Raw genomic sequence first — 21137 nt, 5'->3', positions numbered from 1 at the left:
TGTATATGTCTATCTTTATGCTGATACAACATTGTGTTGATTATTGTAGCTTTATAATGAGTCTTAATGCAGATACATCCTCTAATTTTATTATTTTGTTTTTTCCCCAAGTTGTTTTGACTACATTAGGTCCTTTCTATTTCTATATAATGAAAATCTACAAAAAACTTGAACTGTGACTATGTTGAATCTGTGGATCATTTATATAGGAACAATTTACATTAATTGATTTTCAGATATTAAATCAGCATTTCTAAGGTAAACCTCAGTTATGATGCTATGGCAAACAGAAACACCAAAATGACACGCAGGATTTGGAGACAGATTGGGAGGCACTGATTGATTCCCAGAGTATCAGGCCCTGATCTCTGATGGTCTGGGGCTTTTATCTGGTGTATATGGGCAGGGGTTACGAAGGGGGCACAGAACAGCCTGGCAGTCCTTCTGACTAGCGAGCATGGTGAGATATTGGTTACAGGGCTAGGGTAATGATCATCAGTTACGAGACTAGATTAATAATCATGGAGCTTGTTCCAGTCGGACAGCCTGCATCTTCAGATACACTCTTTTTACAGGAAAGTAATTACAGAGCCATGACATGGTTACGGAACTAGGCAGTTTAAAAAAGAACAAAGTTTTATAAAGAACAATTTCTTTTGTACAGTTTTTCCCTTTCAATGTTTTTTTTATATAACATGGAATTTGGTTTACTAAGGATTTACTAAGGATTGCCCTATAATTTGCTTTTGTTCCAAGGTCAAGGGACTAAAAATTGTTTTTTTTTTGTAGAGGCTTTTGTCAGATGGATATTATTTCTTGCTTAATTCTTTTGTTTTGTTTTCTTGTGTTAGGATCTTGCTGTGTAGTTCAGGCTGGCCTTGAACGCACTATGTAGCCCAGATTACTGTTGGACTAATGGCAATCCTCCTGCCTGTGTCTTGAGTGCTGATATTAGAGGTGTGTACCACCATGCCCAGTTTAAAATCTTTTTCCAATATAAATTTAGCTACTCTAGCTTTCTTATGCCTACCGTTTGTCAGATATATAAGACAAAATATATATGTATATGTGACAAAACACACACACACACACACATATATATATATATATATATGTTGGTAAATAAAATACTATTTCCATTTTTTGTCTTTTGATTGCTATCATTTTTGTACTTTAAAAAAAATTTTTTTTTAATCTTTTGTCTTTTTGAGATAAGGTATCACTATGCAGTTCAGGCTGGCCTTGAGCTCACTTTGTAGCCCAGGCTGGTCTCGAACTCACTATGATCCTCCTGCCTCAGCTTCCTGAGTGCTGGGATTACAGGTATGCACCACCATGCCTGGGTTTCTTTTTTATGCTTTTTTTTTTGTAGTAGGGATCGAACTCATGACCTTGTGCTTGCCAGGCAGGCACTTACACCATTGCGCTAAATACCTGGTTTCTTTTTATACTTTCAAAAGTGGTTTCTCTAGGGATTGCAGTATACATTACTTAGTTATTCATTTGGTCTATTTGGGATAATGACTGTGCCTCTTTTTTTTTTTTTTTTTTTTGTCTTTTTCCTTTTTATCAGTACCGAGGATCAAACTCATGACTGCCTGCTTGCAAGGCAGGCACTTATGCTGCTGAGCTAAATCCCCAGCCCCCACGACTGTGTCTCTTTACGTAAAATGTAAAATTCTCACCAGTATAAATCTGTTCCCTCTACCCTTTGTGCTATTGTGGTCATATATTTTAATTCAAGTTACATTTTATACTCCACAGTGCAAAATAATTTTTGTCCCAGACATTAATAGAAGAAAAATAATAATATTTCCAGTGTTCTTGTCATTTCTGCAGGTCTGATTTTTAATCACTCCTTTTCATCTCTGAACAACTTTTATAGGGTTTCTTTTTTCATCGTTTTTTTTTTTTCAGTTTGGTACTGAGGGCTGTGGGAATTGAAGCTTGGGTCTTCACACTGAGCTACCTCCCCAGCCCTTTTCCCATTTCCTATTTTCAAGACGAGGGTCTCCCTAAGCGTCCACAGAGCCTTGGCTGGGCTTGAACTTGCCTCCTTCCTGCAATTACCAGAGTACTGGACAGTAACTGTGCGCTGCCAGGACCTAAGTTCGCTCAGGACTTCTTGTAGTATAAGGCCTCGGATAACAGAGCCTTTCAGTTTTCATTTATTTCATGGTTTGTCCCTCTTTCAAGGATCCTGACCTCATATCTGGTGCTGAGAGACTCTGGCCAGTAGAGTGGGTACCCGGAGGGACAGTCCCAGCCAGGAGCTCTGAAATGCCTTGCGGGCCTCCTGTCCCTTCCGTTCTTGATCTCTGTAGTTCTTTTATTCAGGTATTGAACTTTGCAAATTAACCCGAAACTCCTTCCCACCCCGTTTTTAATCTACTTAATTTAGTCTCCAGGAGAGTTTCTCAACTTTCTTTCTTTCTTTTTTATCGGTACCAGGGATCGAACTCACGACCGCCTGCTTGTAAGGCAGGTGCTTATGCCGCTGAGCTAAATCCCCAGCCCTCAACTTTCAACTTTACTTAAAAAACTGAACTTTATTATTGCACTTTTAATTTCTAAGACCTTGTGGTTTTTGATCATCCTCCTCACAGCTTTTTGCAGTACTTGGCATTGAACCTAAGGCCTGGGCACTGAGCTGCAGTCCCCTCGGTGGGGCCTTCTTATTTTGAGACCAGGTCCCTTTAACTTGCCTGGGTTGGGCTTGAGCTTGTGACCCTCCTGGCTCAGTACCTTGAAGTGCTGGGTTCATGAGCACCCACCGAGCGCTTGATGAAATCTTATAAATGGGTTGTGTTTCAAGGGTGCAGCACTTTCTGTTGTCCCCCTGAAGGCCGTTGCTAGTTTCATAGCAAAAGCATCTTCTGCTCCATGAGAAAATAAAATGAAATTTCCTAACAAAATCATGAGAGGATAGGAATAGTCATACACTGTGTACCATTACCATCAAAGCCGTGAGTACTCGGTGTTGCTTTTGTTCCCGTTTCTGTGTATTTCAGAGTGCACCATTCAGAGTGGGGATTTTCCCCACAAGTCTGGTGATCCTTGGGGATCCTTTGTGTTGAAAAGTGAGGCCCTGGGAGGCTGAGCATTTTCTGCAGCTGCCCTGTGGCTTCTCTGGCTGCTGTCTCTTCAGACACTTATTTTGTACCAGAGATTGAATTTAGGACCTTGCTGCACGATCTCGCCAGCCTGGGATGGGGCACTGTCTTTTGATTCCTTGTTCTCACTTTCGTAGGGTCTGGGAGAGGAGGGAGGCGGGATATCCCCTGGGTCTGCTGCGGGGCTCCTGCTGAGGACATGGAAACCCCTTGTAAATTCCAGTCAGGTGCTCGGCAAAAAAGCTTGGCCTTCCATGGGAGCTGGTGAATAATAAGTGACTTGATTTGTATTTTTAAATCAGAATAATATTATGCTTGAGCTACATGTGTATGTATGTTTGTTTGTTTGTATTATTTAAAAATTAGTCCACTTTTTTTTTCTGGTACTGAGGATTAAACCCACACTGAGCCATGTCCCCGGTGCTTTATTTATTTATTTATTGATTGATTGATATTCAGAATCAAACTCAGGACCTTGCGCTGGCCAGGCAGGCGCTGTGCCACTGAACTGTATCCCCAAGCCCACTTCTTATGTTAAGAGAGCATCTTGCTGCGATTCCCAGGTTGGGCTTGCGTCTGCAGTCTTCCTGTTTCAGCCTCCTAGAGGGTTGGAATTACAAGCTGGCACCACCACCCCTAGCTAGCCACCACCCACTTTGGGTTTTTCCACTAAATCAAGCTGTTCTGTTCCCACCTGAGCTTTACGAGAGAATGTCTTTTGAGTCCTGTAACTTTGATTTCGTGATGGATAGCTGTTGTCCAGGACAAGAGGGAACAGAAGTCTAGGACAAGAGGGAACGGAAGTCCAGGACAGGATGTTACATTGCCTCCTCCTAGTTTTTAGGTGATGGGGAAGCTGAGTTATGTGGGATGGTGGGATGAATCTATGGCGGCCGTAGACTGGATTTAGTTGTTTGCTCATTGGCTCTTTCAGTGTGTTTGCTGTGTGCAGCGGAGGACTGCACTGTGGGAACACAGAGCTCAACTTCACCCACACAGATGTTTCCTGGTTGTTCACAAGCGTGAAGGGACACTGTGGCCCTTTCCTTTAGCTGAGTACATCGCAATAGACTTCTCTTCTACGTGTCATCTGGAGGTTAAAAAAAGATGCCTTTCTTTTCTTAGTCAGGGAGGCAACCAGCCAAGTGAATCATTGGTGGGAAAGGCAGGGAACTATTAGGCCAAGGGCAGAAACTGCCTTTCTGTGAATGGAGTCATCAAGGGATGCTTGAACAGAGGCACTAGTGAGGGTCAGTGTTGGATGCAAGGACTCAGCAGAGCTCTACCCGCAACTTGAACCGCAGGCACCGCACTCATCATCAGGCTTTTGCTGCCCAGGGACAGCTTTTGGTACCCTCCCCTCGGGCAGGAGGAGCAGCAGCCTGCCACTTGGTATGGAAGAAGCCTGTGTGGATCCAGGGAAGGAAGCATTTCCGGTAAAGAGCTAGTTCATGTCAAGAGATAAGAGTGAGTCAGCCAGCAAGTTGAATCCATGGAGAAATGCACCTCTGAGCGACCCGGCCAGGGGACTGTTTTGGCACATGGCTCCCCCATGGTTGCACGGTGGCCGAGGGAGCTCCTGTGCCAACTTATGTCTGTCATATCCCAGGGAAAAGAGAGTCCGTGCACAGAAGTACCGTCGGTTTCCGGTCCTCTCTCTTAGTCTGCTCCTTGTTCTCCAGCTCCCATTCTGCAAAAGACGCTGCTGGGGAATCTGTCACCAGCTTGTGGAAAGGTGACAGGCTCATGGAGCAGAGATGGAGACGTGGGGCATAACGGTCTGGCAGGATTGAGGGGACTCCGAGGAACCAGGCCCAGGGAGGATGAAGAAGAATGGGAGAGGCAGAATCAAAAACAGGAGGAGGAGCAAAAGCCAGGGACCAGGTGGATGTGAGGGAACCGGAACCGGGACAGGATGAACCCGCCCCTCGGATGGAAGAGGGAAGGGGCCGGGCTTTCCCAGAATGCTTTGTGTTCTCCTTTCACTGTGCATTTGGGTGGGAGATTTCTGAGATCCGGGAAAATGAGGAGTGGGTGTAGCTGTCAGGAGAGTGGGCGCTCACATTGCTTTCATGAGCTTCTAGTTGACTTTCAGATCTGTTTACACAGTTTGCACACTACAGATCTGGAGGCTTTGTGGCCTGAGAGCGAGATGGGAGAAAGTGCTCCTCTTCCACGCCGCAGCCCGGTTCATTACCATTGGCACAGAAACGCCTGCTTTAAAGCTCCCTTCCTGCCTGGCACCCAGGGAGAACCTTGGGAAGGAAGGATGGGAAGGCGCAGTATTAACAGACAGTGAAACTCACTGAGATTGGATGCATTTTAGGGGGTTTTTGTTTTTGTTTTAGACAAGTCCTCTCTGTGCAGTTCAGGCTTGCCTCGTACTCAGAGCGATCCTCCTGCCGCAGCCTCTCAAGTGCTGAGATTAAAGGTGTGTGCCACCACGCTGGATTTTGTATGCATTTTAGAAAATGTAAATATTGCAGTTTTCTCGCCTAATACTAGTATTAGTCAACTTTCTGTTGCTGAACACAATTCCCAGCACCCAAAATTTAAAGGAGCAGAGTTTAATTTGGCTCATAATTAAGGGAATTTAGAGCTAAATTGGTGGTGGATGCCTATATAATCCCAGTTCTTGGGAAGCTGAGGCAAAAGATCTACATAGGTCTGAGGCCATCTATATACTGAACTACATGGTGAGACTTTCTCAAAAACAAACCAAAACAAGGAATCTATCCCCTGAACATCCGACGGAAAGGCAGGGGCATCATGGTGGGAGGGCGTGGTGGAGTGAAGATCCTGGAAGGCAGAGCAGGGAGTGATGCCAGAGAAGAGTGACCAAAGGCCACACATCCTCAGCCATACGGACACCCCTGGGAGTGTGCCCCACCAGGCCCCTGGTGGATCCCAAAGCCAGTCAAGGGGACAGTCTGACTGATCTGCCACAGCGCCACACCCTCACCCCCAAATTCTGGTCATAGACTAACAGTGGCTGCCAGAGGTTTATAAAAGTAATTCAAACAGAAACCGGAAAGCAGAAACTTCCATCTTTCTGGAAAAGCCTGACGTCTCCCCCAGGACTGTCCTGCAGCAAGGGCTGCCGTATGAATGTAGCTGTGAACAAAGTGATACCCCGAGAGTTTTGTTTTTGCTCGTGGGGAGCCGTGGAAACCAAGCGGCTACCTCAGGAGGTAGACTTGGCAGACACGTCGGCATATGGGGCTGATGGCAGAATGAGATGTCACCATCTGGCACACCAGCCCCTCGGATGACTCCATCCCCTCCCGTCCTGCCCTGCTCCAGGTGGAGAGCAGATGGCACTTAAAATCTGGAGAGCTTGCTTGGAGGTCCTAGCAGGGGATCCGGGCTGTCCCTGTACCCGACGGAGGACTGGTGCTTGTCTATTGGGGTGGTTGTCTTCCTCCACTGAGCGCGAAGCTTCAGCAGGAACACACATGGAACATGGAGGGCGGAAGGGAGCACCCACCTTGCGAGCCAGGTCAGGTGAATCACTCCTGGCGATCAAGGGGGTGACAAATGTCGCAGCACATCCGGCATTTCAAATCGATCTGTTCAATTTTTAAAAAATTACCTAGTCCTGGATTTAAGCAGATAGAGATAGCAGGTGATGTGCCTTGTTAAGGGGCTCGAAGCAGAGGGGAAAGTTCCTGAGGACAGATGACCTCGGCCTGACTGCTGGGATTTGAATCGGTTGTTTGCTGTTAGAATAGGATGAATTAAGGGAAAACCAATCCTCAGCCAGCTCTCCGGGAGAAAGGAAGACTGGATGAAGGCACTGCCGCAGAGGGATCTCCTGGAAACCCCACGTGTCAGTCCCTTTGACTTTCCAATCAGATTTCTGAAAGTGGAGCTCCTTATGGCAAGCTCATTAGTTTGTATGGAATTTGAACGTGTATGCCATTTCGCTACACTCTGAGATATGGTCAGTAAAACCAGATGTGCTACAACGGTTCTGTTGGACTCCAACATCTAGAATCTCAATGTTGTGAATCTCAAGAATGTTACTTAGGATTATGGGATTTTGGAGACACAGAGTAAATGGGCCAAACAAATTTCTCCTTTCTGTGTTTTTCTTGCTTTGCTTATCCTTTGGTTCACATGGTCAGGTTATTCAGTGGTATACCCTGTTATGTTTATTACATTTGCATCAGCTGTCAGCATTGTGGCACTGTATCACAGTTCTATTTTTTTTAATGGCGCTGGGGATTGAACTCATGACCTCATCTTGCTAGGCAGGCGCTTGTAGCCGCTGAACTATATCCCTGGCCCAGCACTGCATTCTAAAAGCCATGGCTTATTTGGCTTGGAACAACTACCCTTAACATGCCCAATACGACGAATTCTGAGCCACACCCCAGGCTGACACTCCTTAGCAAGTGAAGTAAGTGTGTCTGTGCTGCAGGGTGGCTCATCCCAAGGATGACCTGTCCAGCGGTTAAAGAACAGGACTGATCCCTTAGAGTCAAAGTGGTGCTGCCTGCTCTGGCCCCATTGTTTTCTTCTGTCACAAACTGCTGTGTGACCGGGCACCTTTGGTGGGGGCCCGCAGCTCTGGACTCCCGCAGCTTCCCTCTGAGACTGGGGGTGGCTGCAGTGACCTCTCAGTCAGCATCACCCAGCTGCAGAGAACCCTAGCCCTTTGCCGGTAAATCGGCGTCCCGTCTGCCTTCCTCCCCCAGATCCATGAGAAAGAAGAGGAAGAGTTCAACGAGAAGAGCGAGAATGATTCCGGGATCAACGAGGAGCCTCTCCTCACCGCAGACCAGGTGGGTGGCCCTCTGCAGGTCCTCGAGGGCTTTTGTTCTGATAGAGTAAAAGTGTAGGAGAGTATACTTGTCACAGCCACTTAAAACAAAGAGTGGCTGTCCACAAGTCCGGGTGGCTCTGTGCCACCTGTGGAGAACACAGGCAGACTTCCTGACACTTGGCTGATGGGTGTAGGTTGTGATCACTGCAGGAGGCGGGCCTGCTGAGCCTCCTACTGCAATTCCGTGTTTAGCGTTCAGAGTCAGGACATTTAAGTGAGTTTCTCAAATATCTGTTCTTCCAAAGAAGCAAAGTAACAAGGAGGCTTCCGTGTGATGAGTACTGTCTCACGTTTCACAGAGTTCTGAAAGGTTTGGACTTCCCAAAAGGAGCCTTGGTCTGTCTTTGCGAGAAGACACAGAAGGTGTCACGTTTGATTAATTGTATTTTAGCTGCAGTAATTTATTGGGGAGGTCAGTGTTGAATTTGGAGTTCTTACTCAACATTTTAGTCAACGGATATCTATGAGTGTTTATTGTGAGCTAGGAACAATATAAGTTAAAAAAAAAATCTTTCTGGAAACATTCTATGGGGAGCCGTCAGTGCCCAGCAGGGCTATTGGAAGAGGTGTCTCTTCATATTTGTGGTCAAAGGATAGGATTTGTTTTCTTTTTAAAATTTTCTTTAATTTTTTAAAAAGGTGGAATTTGAAGCAGATAAAGAACAGAAGATAGAAAGGAACAGGAGCTGATGGTTATCCTCCTGGCTCCTGAGGAGGATCTGGGCCTTCGTGAGGGCCATTCAGTACCAATGCCACGCCCCCCCTCCCCCTCAAATTTCAGCCATCAAACCCTGAGGAAGTTTGTGTCCTGAAGTCACATCCAATAAATTAACTTTCAGTCCTCAGCATCTAGGTGTCCATTATGTTCCTAAGTAGAGTTGAAGAGGTTTGTGAGTCAAAAATAGGAGTTACTCTAGAGGAGGGGACTCTGAGCCTGCCAGGAGGAAACCACCTTCCAAGACCGTACATAGCCCTGTGGCCTTGGAGATGGAGCCTCTCAAAGGTCTGGAATATTCAGTTGTATACCACCAAAGTCACCTATAGAGTCAGCTTCAGAAGGAGCTCGCTGACTGATTTCTTCATGCGCCTGCAGTCAGTGCACGCAGTAGTAGCTCAGCATGGTCCTTTCGCCAGGTATTGAGTCTTTGCCTTCACTTCTAGAAGCAGTTTCCCTTTAATCGTGGAGATCAGAGCTGAGGTTCTTACCTATTTTCTGCTCTAGAGACCCTGGCTCTCCTCTTATAGCTTTGTTTTCACTTGTTGCTAGGTAGCTTCGTTTCCCGGCCAGGTGAATTCTGCAGAAATGGCTGCTCTGCTCCCCACTGTGAGTTGTTCTGGGAACACTCTTTTTCTCCCCAGTCACACGTATTGTGACAGTTAATGAACTGGGTTTTGTGTTAAAGTTGGGCGGATAAAATATTTTCCTACTTAGAAATAAAGCACTCAGCAAATTGAAGTCAGTGTTCCTTTCCAGGCAGCTCCGGTTTGTCTCTGACAGAGTAGTTTATTTCCAATAAAGCATTCGTCTAAATGGAGCTCTTGGAAGAAATTGTGCATGAAAGAGTGCTTTCTATTAAAGGCAGAGTGTGGGTGAGCCTTTGCCTGGGTCTATTATTATTATTATTATTTATTAAGAAATGACACTGCTTCAAGAATTCTATCGACTAGAGATTAGACACACCCTTAACTGATCAGAATCCGAGCCCAAGTGGTCCTCCAGAGTTCATGTTCTGTTGTGTTCCCTCCTCAGGTAATCGAGGAGATTGAGGAGATGATGCAGAACTCCCCAGATCCTGAGGATGAAGAGGAGGCTCTGGAGGAAGAGGATGGAGGAGAAACCTCATCCCAGGCAGACTCGGTCCTGCTGCAGGAGATGCAAGCCTTGACGCAGACTTTCAACAACAACTGGTCCTACGAAGGTGAGGCCTGGGGTAGGGTGTCTGAGAATGTTGTGCCTGCACGGTGACACATGTGGCAGAGCCCAGGCTCAGCCCCAGAGCAGAGGCTTACACATGCAGAGGCTGGATGACACCTTCCCTCCTCCTCCACATCAGGAGGGAAGTGAGTGTGAGTTATTTACGGAACTGGGAATAGACTCAGGACCTTGTGCTAGCCAGGGAGGGCTGTGCTGCTACACTGTATCACCAGTCCATGAAGTGATCTGTTTTATAAATAAAAAGGAAGTTAAGCACAATGCATGCAAAGAGCGAGACTAAGAAGGGTATGGAAGAACTTGAAACCAAGGTCAAAACGCAATGCATGATGCATCCATAAAATCAATGAAAATGTACAAAAGTCAGTAATGCCACCTTAGCGTTGCTGAGTGCTTTCCAGGTGCCAGACATGCTTGTGGCTTTTTATGCAGAATCTCACTCTGACCTCACACCACCCGGGTAGGACTGGTCTCTGGTGTTTCATAGACAAAATGCTTGTCCAGGCCTCTTTTGGGGAAATAGAATTAATACTAAATGTCTTCACTATCCAGAAAAACCTCTCCACAAAGTCAGAAGAGGAAGAAAACATTTTTACTGTTGAGTAAGCATGAAACCAGAGTAGGGTGCACATCACAGCCCACTAAAGGATGGCAAAGACAGAGAGCAGTCTTGCTCTGCTCTTTTGCTAAGTGGACAGAGCCCATTACGCTAAGTGGCTTTTGCAGCGTGGAGTCAGAAGATGTGTTAGACCTCTCTGCCTCCAGCGCAGTGGGAGATTAAGCTTTCTCTTTCTTGATTGCCCTTCAAAGCAGTGACTCCCAGGCCCTGAGGAAGCCTTTCCGAATTGTGGGGATGATAGGAGGTTCACATCGCCAGTAACAGATTGAACATACTTTCGAAAAGGACAAAGAAATTTTGAAAGCAAAAGAAAGTCAGAGAAAAGAATAATCTCTTCGCGCGTTGATTGTTTTGTGTAGCGCTGAGGCTTGGCCCCAAGACCTCACACACGCTGAGCACATGCTGTAGCCCTAAGCTGTACCCTCAGCCCTCTTTCCTTATTCCCCATGAGGACGGCTCAGAGTCTCATCGGAGACGGGCCTAACCCTCAAACGTCCGGTGAGTCTCAGTGGTGCAGCGAGCACTTACAGCTAAGTTCACTCCAGCCTCCAGTCTCCTAATCCCTGTGTCACAGGTGAATGCTAATGACGGTGGAAAAAAAGGGCTGGATGAAGCGTGAAACGAAAAAGTGTAACACACATGAAAAAATTTAACACACACAAGGCAAAAGTGAAACCCATCAGTCTATAGGGGTGACAGTGCCCAAGGTGCAGGAAGGGCCCTGTTCTTGGTGGAAGGTCCCCATGGGGGCGGGGTGGGTTTGGTTTGTAAACCACAGGGACAGCAGGTGGGTTGCTCAGGGACAAGTGACAAACATCGAGGAGTGGGTCTGAAGCACAGTGTGCGTGTGTGTGTGCAGAAAGTGCAGTCCTGCAGCTTGGAGGAGCAGAGACAGGGTGGCAGCCGCTGCCTGGGTAGTGGGGTGGGGGAGCCGTGGGGGTGATGAATGGGTTTGGCTGCCCTGCTGCATTCACAGCCGCCCCAATGGGCCATTCTCAGCCGCACAAAGGCCCCAAACAGAAGTGTTCCGCAAAGGAGTCAGGAAAACAGCTGAGACGCAGCGTGAAATGGCAAAAAGCGGAAGGCGGAGACCAGCTCCAGAGGGCGAAATAGAGGAGGAGAAATGGCCAAGTCAGCAAATACCCAGCCGAGCAGCGGGAAGAAAGGGAAAAGGGAGGCGGATTCTTAGATGAAAGGGAAGATGCCTGGGTCAGGAGCTTTCCAGATCTGTTTTATGTCTGGTTCCATTCGTAATGAACGTGCGGTGATTGTCTGTGGGGACAGAGTGACATCTCAGCACCTGTCTGCGGTGCAGTGATCGGGTGACCAGGGTGTCTGCCACCTCAGCCGTTCGCCAGTTTCCTGTGCTGTGAACAGTTGAGACCCCATGTATGAGCTATTCTGAAATAGCTGACTCACAGTTATCAGCCACCTAAATCTATCTTAAACGAAGCTGCTTCGAGGGCAGGAAGTGAAAGGAAATCTGTCTGTGTTCTGGGTTCGTCTTTCCCACTTGTGTCTGGAGGTGGTGGCTGGGCCTCGGTTTTCCCTGCACATTCCCAGTCTCCCACAGGACTCCCTCAGTTCCAGATGTGTTCATTGCAGCCCAGGACATGCATCTTCCAACCTCCTGCTTATGTTCCTGTGGACTATACCGTGATCAGTTCTTGGGAATAAATATCAATATCAACTTTTTATTGCTCTTCTGCTCAGATGCCAAAGTCTGTCTCTTGTGCCCCTCCCATTCCTGACCCAGTCCTATGTGAAGAATATTACAGACACAGGCAAACAGAGCAAAGGATCAAAAAGCCAGGCATCTGTCCACCTACATTTGTGTGCACAGAATCTACAGTCTTCCTTGGGGGGCTGTTTCTTGTCCTTTTTTCTTTTCTTTTTTCAGACTGGGGTGTTCTGTTCTGTACATGATTTCAGGGCCTTTCTCTTACTGGCCTGACCCCCAAATTTGAAGGTCTTTTGGGGACCGCTAAGGAATCAGAGAGGGTCCCATCCTCAGAGGGCTCAGGCCTGGCTGTGGGTGTCAGTGCAGGTGGTCTTCCCCTGCAGGGCTGCGGCACATGTCAGGGTCTGAACTGACCGAGCTCCTGGACCAGGTGGAAGGTGCCATCCGGGACTTCTCGGAGGAGCTGGTGCACCAGCTGGCCCGTCGGGATGAGCTAGAGTTTGAGAAGGAAGTGAAGAACTCCTTCATCACGGTGCTTATTGAGGTTCAGAACAAGCAGAAGGAGCAGCGGGAGCTGATGAAGAAGAGGCGGAGAGAGAAAGGGCTGAGCCTGCAGAGTAACCGGATAGAGAAGGGAAACCAGATGCCTCTCAAGGTACGTGAGCGCTGCAGCTGGAGAACCAGGTGCACTCAGCCTTGAATCCTAGCCACACAAGTCCTGGTACCTGGCCTGTGGTGGATACATAAGCATTTATGGAGAAATTATAAGGGACCCCATGATAGATGTGGTCAGAGGAGTTGCCCACAGGGTCCCTGTCTAACTGGTAGACACAGGATATAAACATTAAAGTATGGCCTGAGTTCTTAGGCTACACCATGGGGCAAAGACACTGGGCACCAGGGCTCCAGTCAGGGTCTCTGCCCCTGGCCTGGGTGTGCTCCAACCTGGTCTGGTTAAGGTGTGTGTCGGTGGTGATAGAGTACTCGGGTTGGAAGTGACCAGGTGCCTTATTGGTCTGTGTCTTAGTTACTTTTTCCTCATTGCTGAGACAAAATACTTGACACCCAAAATTAAGGGAGAAAAGGTTTATTGAGCTCACAGTTTGTGGAAGTCTCAGTTCAGAATCAGCTGGCTGCAAAGCAGGGTGGCAAGGCAGACAGCAAAACAAACAAGAACAAAAAAATGGGGAGCAAGCCTTTTTTCCTCCCTTATAGTATATGCAGGCTACCTGGCTCTGATGGGTATAGCACTCACACCCCCCAGTTCTAGCACTAGACAACCAATTGCAAACTCTAGATTCAAAATGCCCACCCCCGCTTTGGGGGGACATCCAGACACAAATTATAACAGTCTATAGATACTATTCTCCAAACAAGTGGTTCTAAATGGGGAAAGCATCCTAGCATCATCTAAGGAACATTTTCAAAATGCCTTTGCCCAGCTCCATCTCAGACCAATTGAATTAGGCTTGGACTCATGCATTTTGAAACAAAGCTCCCCAGACTAGGACAGTTGCTTTAAACTTGCCCTCTCTGATAACTAAACATTTTATTTTCCCTGAGTCTGAGTCATTGCATTATTATTCCTCTAAGTTTTACCGAACTCTGATTTTTTTTTTATGCAGTAAACAATGAAATGAGGTGAACTGGGAGAATACAGAGAACTCTTTGCATGAGGGACCAGCTGAGCTAGTTTTGAGACAAACTCCTCAAGACTACTACTGTTTATTCTTGCAAGTTCAGCTTAAACTCTGCCCTGTCTTTGTCAGCCAAGTCCTAATGCTGACTCTAGTTACTATGATAGTGTGGTAGCCAATGGGCTTGGGCACTGGGGTGAGGACACAGGGGTCCCTGGGGAGGTGACCAGGGGGCAGGAAGCATCGGCTCTTCTTGCATCTCTCTTGCCAGCGTTTCAGCATGGAAGGCATCTCCAACATCCTGCAGAGTGGCATCCGCCAGACCTTTGGCTCCTCAGGAACCGACAAGCAGGTACAAACTGACTCCCCACTCCTGTTCTTCACCTGGGTTCTGGCCACTCAGTGAAAATCTGCACAAAACGTAAAATCCAACCCTATTTGCAGAATTATGCATTAAGTTGTTTCAAGGACAAAGTGCATCAAAAGAGAACCTGTTTGAGAGCCGATTCCATTTTAGACTTTAATCACCTCCATCATATTGGATCACCAGGTGATACAATGCTACCATCAAAACCATCTCTTTGGGCTGGCTCTGATTGTGACCCACTCTGTGGCAGCTCCTCATTGACTCCATTTAGGAATGACTTGCCTGTTGTTAGTTAGCTTTGTGTTACTACAACAAAATACTGGAGGCAACCATCTTTATAAAGAGAAAAGGTTTATTTGGCTTACAGTTTTTGAGAATCAATTCCACAGATGGGTGCCTCACTGGTTTGGCTTCTGGTGAAGCCAAAAGGGGAGAGAGGAAGGGACAGACCAGCTTGACAGGTTGCTCATGAAACATGGGTATCTTTCAAACATGTTTATAGCAGGATTCTGAGCGTTAGAATTCTGCAGCTGCAGCATGGGCAGAGACCTTAGGAACATTGAACCTGCTCTGTCCTTTCACAGCAGTGAGAATGAGACCCAGAGCGATGAGGCCTTGCTGTAATGGCAGAGTCACGAGCACACTTTAAAGCCTCTGTCTTAGGCTGTTTTAGAATTTTTCTCGCCAGGCACTGAACACCCAGACGCTGGGTTTGTTGGAGAAGCACCTCACATCCAGCAGGGGGAGCAAATCCAACATCCAAGGCCCTGGGCGGGGTTGGCATTTCTTCTGTCATTTTTGACAAAGGAGAAATAATTCCTTCTCCAATTGCACCGCAAAGGACCCAAAAACAAAAACAAGCCCTCTGGGGATGTTCTTTGCTCCCAGCCTGAAGGAAAACCGAAGGCCCTCAGGATTCCTAGATCACAAAAAGTTTCTCCTGTTGGAAGAAGGTAGAAGTTGGGATGGAGGGAAGCTTTTCTTGGCTAAGCAGGAGCAAAGCCTTATTTTTAAAGAGACAGCCCCTAAGGTGGGGGAAATAGTTCTGAAATAATGATGGCACAGTGAACGATTGTTGAGAACATCAGTCTGACGTGGTGCGTGTCTTAGAGGGAAGCAGGGTCTCCATCCAGATCCTCCGCCCTACCTTAAACCCCGTGAGACCAGTTCTGGTGACATCTCAGGCTGTATACCCTGTGTGTCTTACAGTACCTGAACACAGTCATCCCTTACGAGAAGAAATCCTCTCCTCCCTCTGTGGAAGACCTGCAGATGCTGACGAACAGTGAGTTCTCTGCTCTCTGTCCTCGTCCCTGCATGGGTGAGGTGCCTCAACAGGGCAGCTTTAAGAGGTCTAAACAGGTCCAGCACTACTTATCCCATCCCCCTGCATGGGGTAAAATTAAAACCCTCTGCAGAGATACCCAGAGCTGTCTTTTCTGCAAGGGAAGAAATCTGCTGGGGTGGGGGTGGGGGAAGAACCGGTGACAGGGGTTTGGGTAGGGGTGGGAGGCAGGACATGGTTGTTTTGTTTCCGCAGTGGCTCTCAGGGCTTAGTATTTTCTGCCACACCTGTTGTCTCTGGAACTGGGGTTGCTGGGTCCACCCTTGTGCCTTCTGCGGTGGGGAGCTTGCTCTTGTAGGTCTGGCTGTGTTTTTAATGACAAGCAAGGTTTCTTGGGTGGAGTGAGGCTGACTGGAAAGAAGAGCCTCTAGTTTGCCTGCCAGGAAGTGAGTGGCTCCCTCCCCTGCTTTGGCGCCATTGTCCTATATTAATAAACATTCGGAGCTATGGGAGAGGACTGTAATAAAGAGCCCTTTGTAGGCAGAATCTCTTTACATACATCAAACAGTACAACTCCCAAAGGGCTGGGGTGGGTGGTTCAGTCATCAATGTCAGCCTGGCTCTGTGAGGAGGAGAAAAATCCCAGGCTGAGACACGGTGGATCAGAGAGAAATTCCATTTCCCTGGCAACCGGGCGTGCAGGGCGATGCTGGCTGGGAGGCTGCACAGCCTGCTCAGGCTGCCCTGGCGGGAGTGGGCCGTGCAGGGCCATCGACACCCCAGGAGAAGGCAGAGGGGCCACTGTTCAGCCAGGGAAGATAGATGCCCACTGCACCCTGGTGCCGAAGGTGACCAAATGTTTTCATTTCTATCAGTTTGAAGAATGAAAGCGGGAGATGGTAGCAAATGGAAATCCCGCTGGAGACTGGAGAATCAGGAATTTAAAAATGGAAGTACACAGACTTGTTCTTGACTCATTTTAAACTTCTCTCTTTGCATACATGTGCATCGAGACTTTTTTAAAGGAGTAGATGGAAATGCATTTGTAGGACTGCAGGTATAGCTCAGCAGTAAAGTACTTGCTTAGCACTGAATCCTGGATTTAATTCCTAGTGCTAATAAATAAATAAATAGGAAATGCATTTATAAGATGTTTATGTTTTCATGGTGGTAAACATTTGGAAAATAATTTGGACAAATTATAAAAGTTGAAATATGTGAAGTCCTTGATCCTGGTTTTAAGAGAAGGAAAAACTATTAATTTATTAAGAACTCCCATCCAGAAGTTCAGTGTGAGATTTTCTTTCCATTGCAATTAAAAAACAGACGCGTTTCCACTCGGAGTGGGCTTGTTTACATTTTTCAAATTCACTGTAAAAATTACAGCTAGAGTGAACCCAGCGTTAGAATACTGTGTGACCTATAGAAAAGTGAACAGAGACAAATAAATAATCCCTGTTCTCTGTCATATTAAGCACTGTAGTGTTTTCCAGATAGTTGTGATTACACTGGCCATATAGTTTTGTGCTGTGAGTTTAGTCATGTCACTGAATTGTTAATGTTTTGTTTATATTCTTTCTACGCATACTTTTGTATCATGGGGATATACTACACTCCAATATTTTCTTCCTTTTAAAGGAAAAACTGCCACACTCTCTGCAGACTAGTTCTTTTATAGGTTGTAAATCACTCATTTCTAGCAAATCCTCATATGAATTTGTGAGTAGTGTCCTCTCTCTTTGAACCAGGAACACAGGCCAACACCAGCTTCTCTGACTGGAGTCTAAATTTTGGTGTCTGTTGTGGTGGCACACATTTGTGATGCCAGCCCTCAGGAGGCTGAGGCAGGATGATCGATGTGAGTTTAAGGCTAGCTTGAACCACACAGTGAGACCCTGTCTATAAATACACCAATAAGTTTATTTTGGAAGAAAAAAAATAAATTTGTTTTGGAGTCTGGAGATCAACTTGGATACATACCGAATGAGTGTGGTTATTGCATTTTTACTGCAAACCTTTTGATGTGGCAGTTAGTCTGCCAGGCTTAGTCTTGAAGTCATGAAAGTGGACGTAATTGTGTGTTTAAAATACAGAAAAACAAAACCAAAAACACCTCAAAAACATCAGGACCCCTGGCACCCACTTAAATTGAAATGAATACATGTCTAAAAGCTGGTAAGAAGCCGAGGACATAGCTCAGCAGCATAAGCACCTGTTTGGCAAGCACAAGGTCCTAAGTTCAATTCCCAGTACCAAAACAAAACAAAACAAAACAAAACAAAACAGATTAGAAATGAAACGGAAAAACCCACATGGGCGTGCCGCGGTCCAGTTTTGCTTTCTCTGGAGCTGGCCACTGCCTCACAGCATTACTGGGCTGTTCCTCGCCCACTCTGATTTTCGATGCTTGTTTGAAATGAGGCAAGGTGAACCCTGGAGGGCAAAGGCATGGACATGGATTAGGTCCCACTGTCACACTGCTGCCCCCTTACCTAGCTGCCCATGCCCGCTGATCTTTATTGCTTTCGCTTGTAACAGCAAAGCATTTCTGTGCAGAAGTGTCCGACAGTATACAGAGACATCCTGGAGAGACTGTTTCCTGTGGTCTGAGTCAGGGACATCTGTGTAGGTCTTAGGGACCATTCTTCTGGACTTTTCCTAGAAATGTTAGCATTATAAATTTTTTTTTGTCTTTTTCCTTTTTATCGGTACCAGGGATCGAACTCACGACTGCCTGCTTGCAAGGCAGGCACTTATGCCGCTGAGCTAAATCCCCAGCCCCAGCATTATAAATTTAATGTGCGTTCTGCAACCTTCTTTTCTTGCTGAGAATACATCTTATACCTACAGCCCTCATTTTTTAAGGCCATGTAAGACTACACTGAATAGATAGATACACTGCAGTTTGAGGAAGTTTATTGACAGGAATCTTTTGCTGAGTACTCATTTTGTGTTATAAATACAGTCCAGATACATTCTTACAGGATTCGCTGCAAAGCTGACTTCCACAGTAGGAATTACAAGAGGTTACTTAGTTTAATAACAGAAAGATCTTTATTTTTTATTTTTCCTTCAGTGCTAGGCAGGGAATCTAGGGCTATATTAGGCAAGTGCTCTACCACTGAGCTATATCCCCAGCCTAGGAAAAAGCTGTTTTTAAAATTTTATGAATGGCTTCTGAAAAAAAAAAAAAAAAAAAGCCTTTGGGCTTTAAAAGCCTCCCTGTTACTCAATTCATGTGTAGCTCATGTGGTGTCAGGAGAAGAAGCCTGGGAGCACACGATTGTTCTGCAGCGCCATGATGTCTAGCACTGTGATGGGCATAGCATAGGGAGTAAATATTTGTTGAATTAACTTCATTCATTGTCAAGAAATTAAAGGCAAGAATTCTTCTCGAGGTGCTGTTTATGAGTAGGATGCCTTTAAGGGCAATTTTAATGGTAACTTCAGTGATGCGATGGCTGTTAGTCTGTGGATGCTATCTGAAAGCTAATTTCTTTAGAACAATTACTCTATCCATGTCTGTGATTATGAAAGATGCATACTTAGTAGGTGGCATGTAAATTATAGAGGAACCAAAAATCAGACAGTCAATGGAAAACTCAGAAGAAAAGAAATCACCTTACCTGGGGACACTGTCCCTCCCTCACCCCGGCAGGTGGACCCTGGGAGAGGCTTCTGAGCTCCCTGTACTGGGTGAATATTCGATTACCCCAATAGCTGCTCCCTTCTGGGCTGGGAGGTTGCTTGGCCCTGGACCCAGCAATGCCCTGATGGAGCCTTGGCTCATCGTCTTGTCTCCCTCCCCAGTTCTCTTCGCCATGAAGGAGGATAATGAGAAGGTGCCTACTTTGCTAACGGACTACATTTTAAAAGGTGAGCATAGCCGTGAGCTTCCTGGTGTAGTGTGGAGCTAGGGGCTGCAGCTCCAGTACGGGGTGGGGACAGCGAGTGGATGTCAGCGGGGCCTCGCGGGAATGAGTGAGTGTTGCCAACAGGCCCGAGAATGTTCTCTCACCCTGAGTCACCCATGTGACTCCGGCTGTGGGGCAGGAGACCAACAAAGGGCGCCCTGTGAAGGTCCTGTGGACTTGGGGCTATGTAATAATTAGCTGAGAAAATCAAGCCTGAAAAAGAAATGCACTTGAAAATGGATTCATGGTTAGATTTGTCCTTTCATAACTTTTTAAAAACCTTTTATTATGACTCACGAATCAGTGCCACCATCCTTAATTATGACGTCTTATTTCATTGCATTCCTACCCAACTTCTCCATTATTTGTTTTTTAATTTAATTTAGTTTTTTTTTTTTTGTCTTTGTTCTTTTGAGGTAGGGTCTCACTATGCAGTTCAGGCCAGTCTTGAGCTCACCTTACAGGCTGGCCTTGAACTTGCAGTGATCATCCTGCCTCAGCTTCCTGAGTACTGGGATTACAGGTGCACCCCACCACACCGGGTTCCCCTATGTTATTGTGAAGCAAATCTCTATCATGTTTGTTAGCCATAAATATTTCAGTATGCATTTCTAAAGCGTAAGAATTCTCTAGAAAAAGATAGCAGTAATACCATTATCTCAACTTCAAAAAAAAAAAAGTAAGCTTCTTTTTTTTTTCTTCGTTTTTGTGGTTTTGAAAATTGAACTTCACCCTGAAGTTCATCCTCCACCCAGTTCATTTTTTGTTTTGAGACAGAGTCATACTAATTTGCTGAATTTCCCAGTCTAGGCTCTAATTTGCAATCCCCTTGCCTCAGCCTCCCAAAGTGCTGGGCTTATTGTTATGTGCCACCATGTCTGTCCCCCAGTTCTTTTTATTTTGGATTTTGAGACAGGGTGTCACTAAGAGGCTAAGTTGCCCAGGCTGGGCTAGAACTTGACATTCTTCTGCCTCAGCCTCTCAGAGTGCTGGGATGATAGGTGTGTGCTACCATCCCTGGCTAAAACTAAGAGGTTTTTGGTTTTTTTTTTTTTTTTTTTGTCTTTTTCCTTGTTATCGGTACCGAGGATCGAACTCACGACTGCCTGCTTTCAAGGCAGGCACTTATGCCGCTGAGCTAAACCCCCAGCCCCTAACTATCATGAATCAGTCGATCAGTGTTCAGATTTCCCTAATTTTCCCATAAAATATTTTTCAGGACTTGTTTGAATTGAGATCTAACGAAAGCCCATGTTATAAACTGATAGCATATCTCCTGGGGTCTCTCCTAGTACAGCTTCCATTTTCTTCTCTTCCACATTCTGTCAGATTTTTTTGTTGGAGAAACTAGGTTATTTGTCCTATAGAATTTCTTCATCCTGAATCTTTCCTGATTGCAGCCCCAAGGTACCATTTAATATGCTCTTTCATCTCCAAGGACAGATAGAATGAGATTCGAACAGATTCAGCCTCAGATCTTTAGATAGGCACTACATTTTCAGGGTTGTAGATTTCCATAGGAAACCTTGTCTGCTTGTGTGTGTGTGTGTGTGTGTGTGTGTGTGTGTGTGTGTGTGTGTGTGTTTGTAGCCATTGATGATCATTCATTATCTGGATCCATTATTTGATTAGCTTTTACTCTACTTGTTCACAAAACTAGTTTCAGAAAGCTTGTGGAGTAAACCCTGAGCTGTACCCTTTCTGGAAACAGCAGAAAGAGGAATCTTAAATTTGAGCAGGAAGAATTTAGTCGAAACAGG

The 21137-nt window shown here is 46.1% G+C and overlaps 1 protein-coding gene across 10 annotated transcripts in view; it reads left to right on the top strand.

Moving 5' to 3' along the window:
• Fez1 (fasciculation and elongation protein zeta 1) overlaps positions 1–21137 on the top strand; it is a 50819-nt gene that overhangs the window by 28737 nt on the left and 945 nt on the right. For 9 of the 10 annotated variants that reach the window (XM_005004923.4, XM_005004925.3, XM_023566175.2 and 6 more), the window contains 7 exons: positions 7814–7900; positions 9209–9265; positions 9692–9860; positions 12558–12829; positions 14083–14163; positions 15388–15463; positions 19274–19339. In XM_005004923.4, the coding sequence (XP_005004980.1) occupies positions 7814–7900; positions 9209–9265; positions 9692–9860; positions 12558–12829; positions 14083–14163; positions 15388–15463; positions 19274–19339 (808 nt within the window). The remainder of the gene's footprint in view (positions 1–7813; positions 7901–9208; positions 9266–9691; positions 9861–12557; positions 12830–14082; positions 14164–15387; positions 15464–19273; positions 19340–21137) is intronic. The other variant, XM_005004924.4, reaches the window with a different exon arrangement.

Source organism: Cavia porcellus, unplaced genomic scaffold, assembly GCF_034190915.1.
Source record: "Cavia porcellus strain 051 isolate PalLab524CR breed Dunkin Hartley unplaced genomic scaffold, mCavPor4.1 scaffold_9, whole genome shotgun sequence".
Taxonomy (NCBI): domain Eukaryota; kingdom Metazoa; phylum Chordata; class Mammalia; order Rodentia; family Caviidae; genus Cavia; species Cavia porcellus.
Note: the sequence above shows the minus strand (reverse complement) of the source record. Positions and strands in the feature narration are given on the sequence as shown.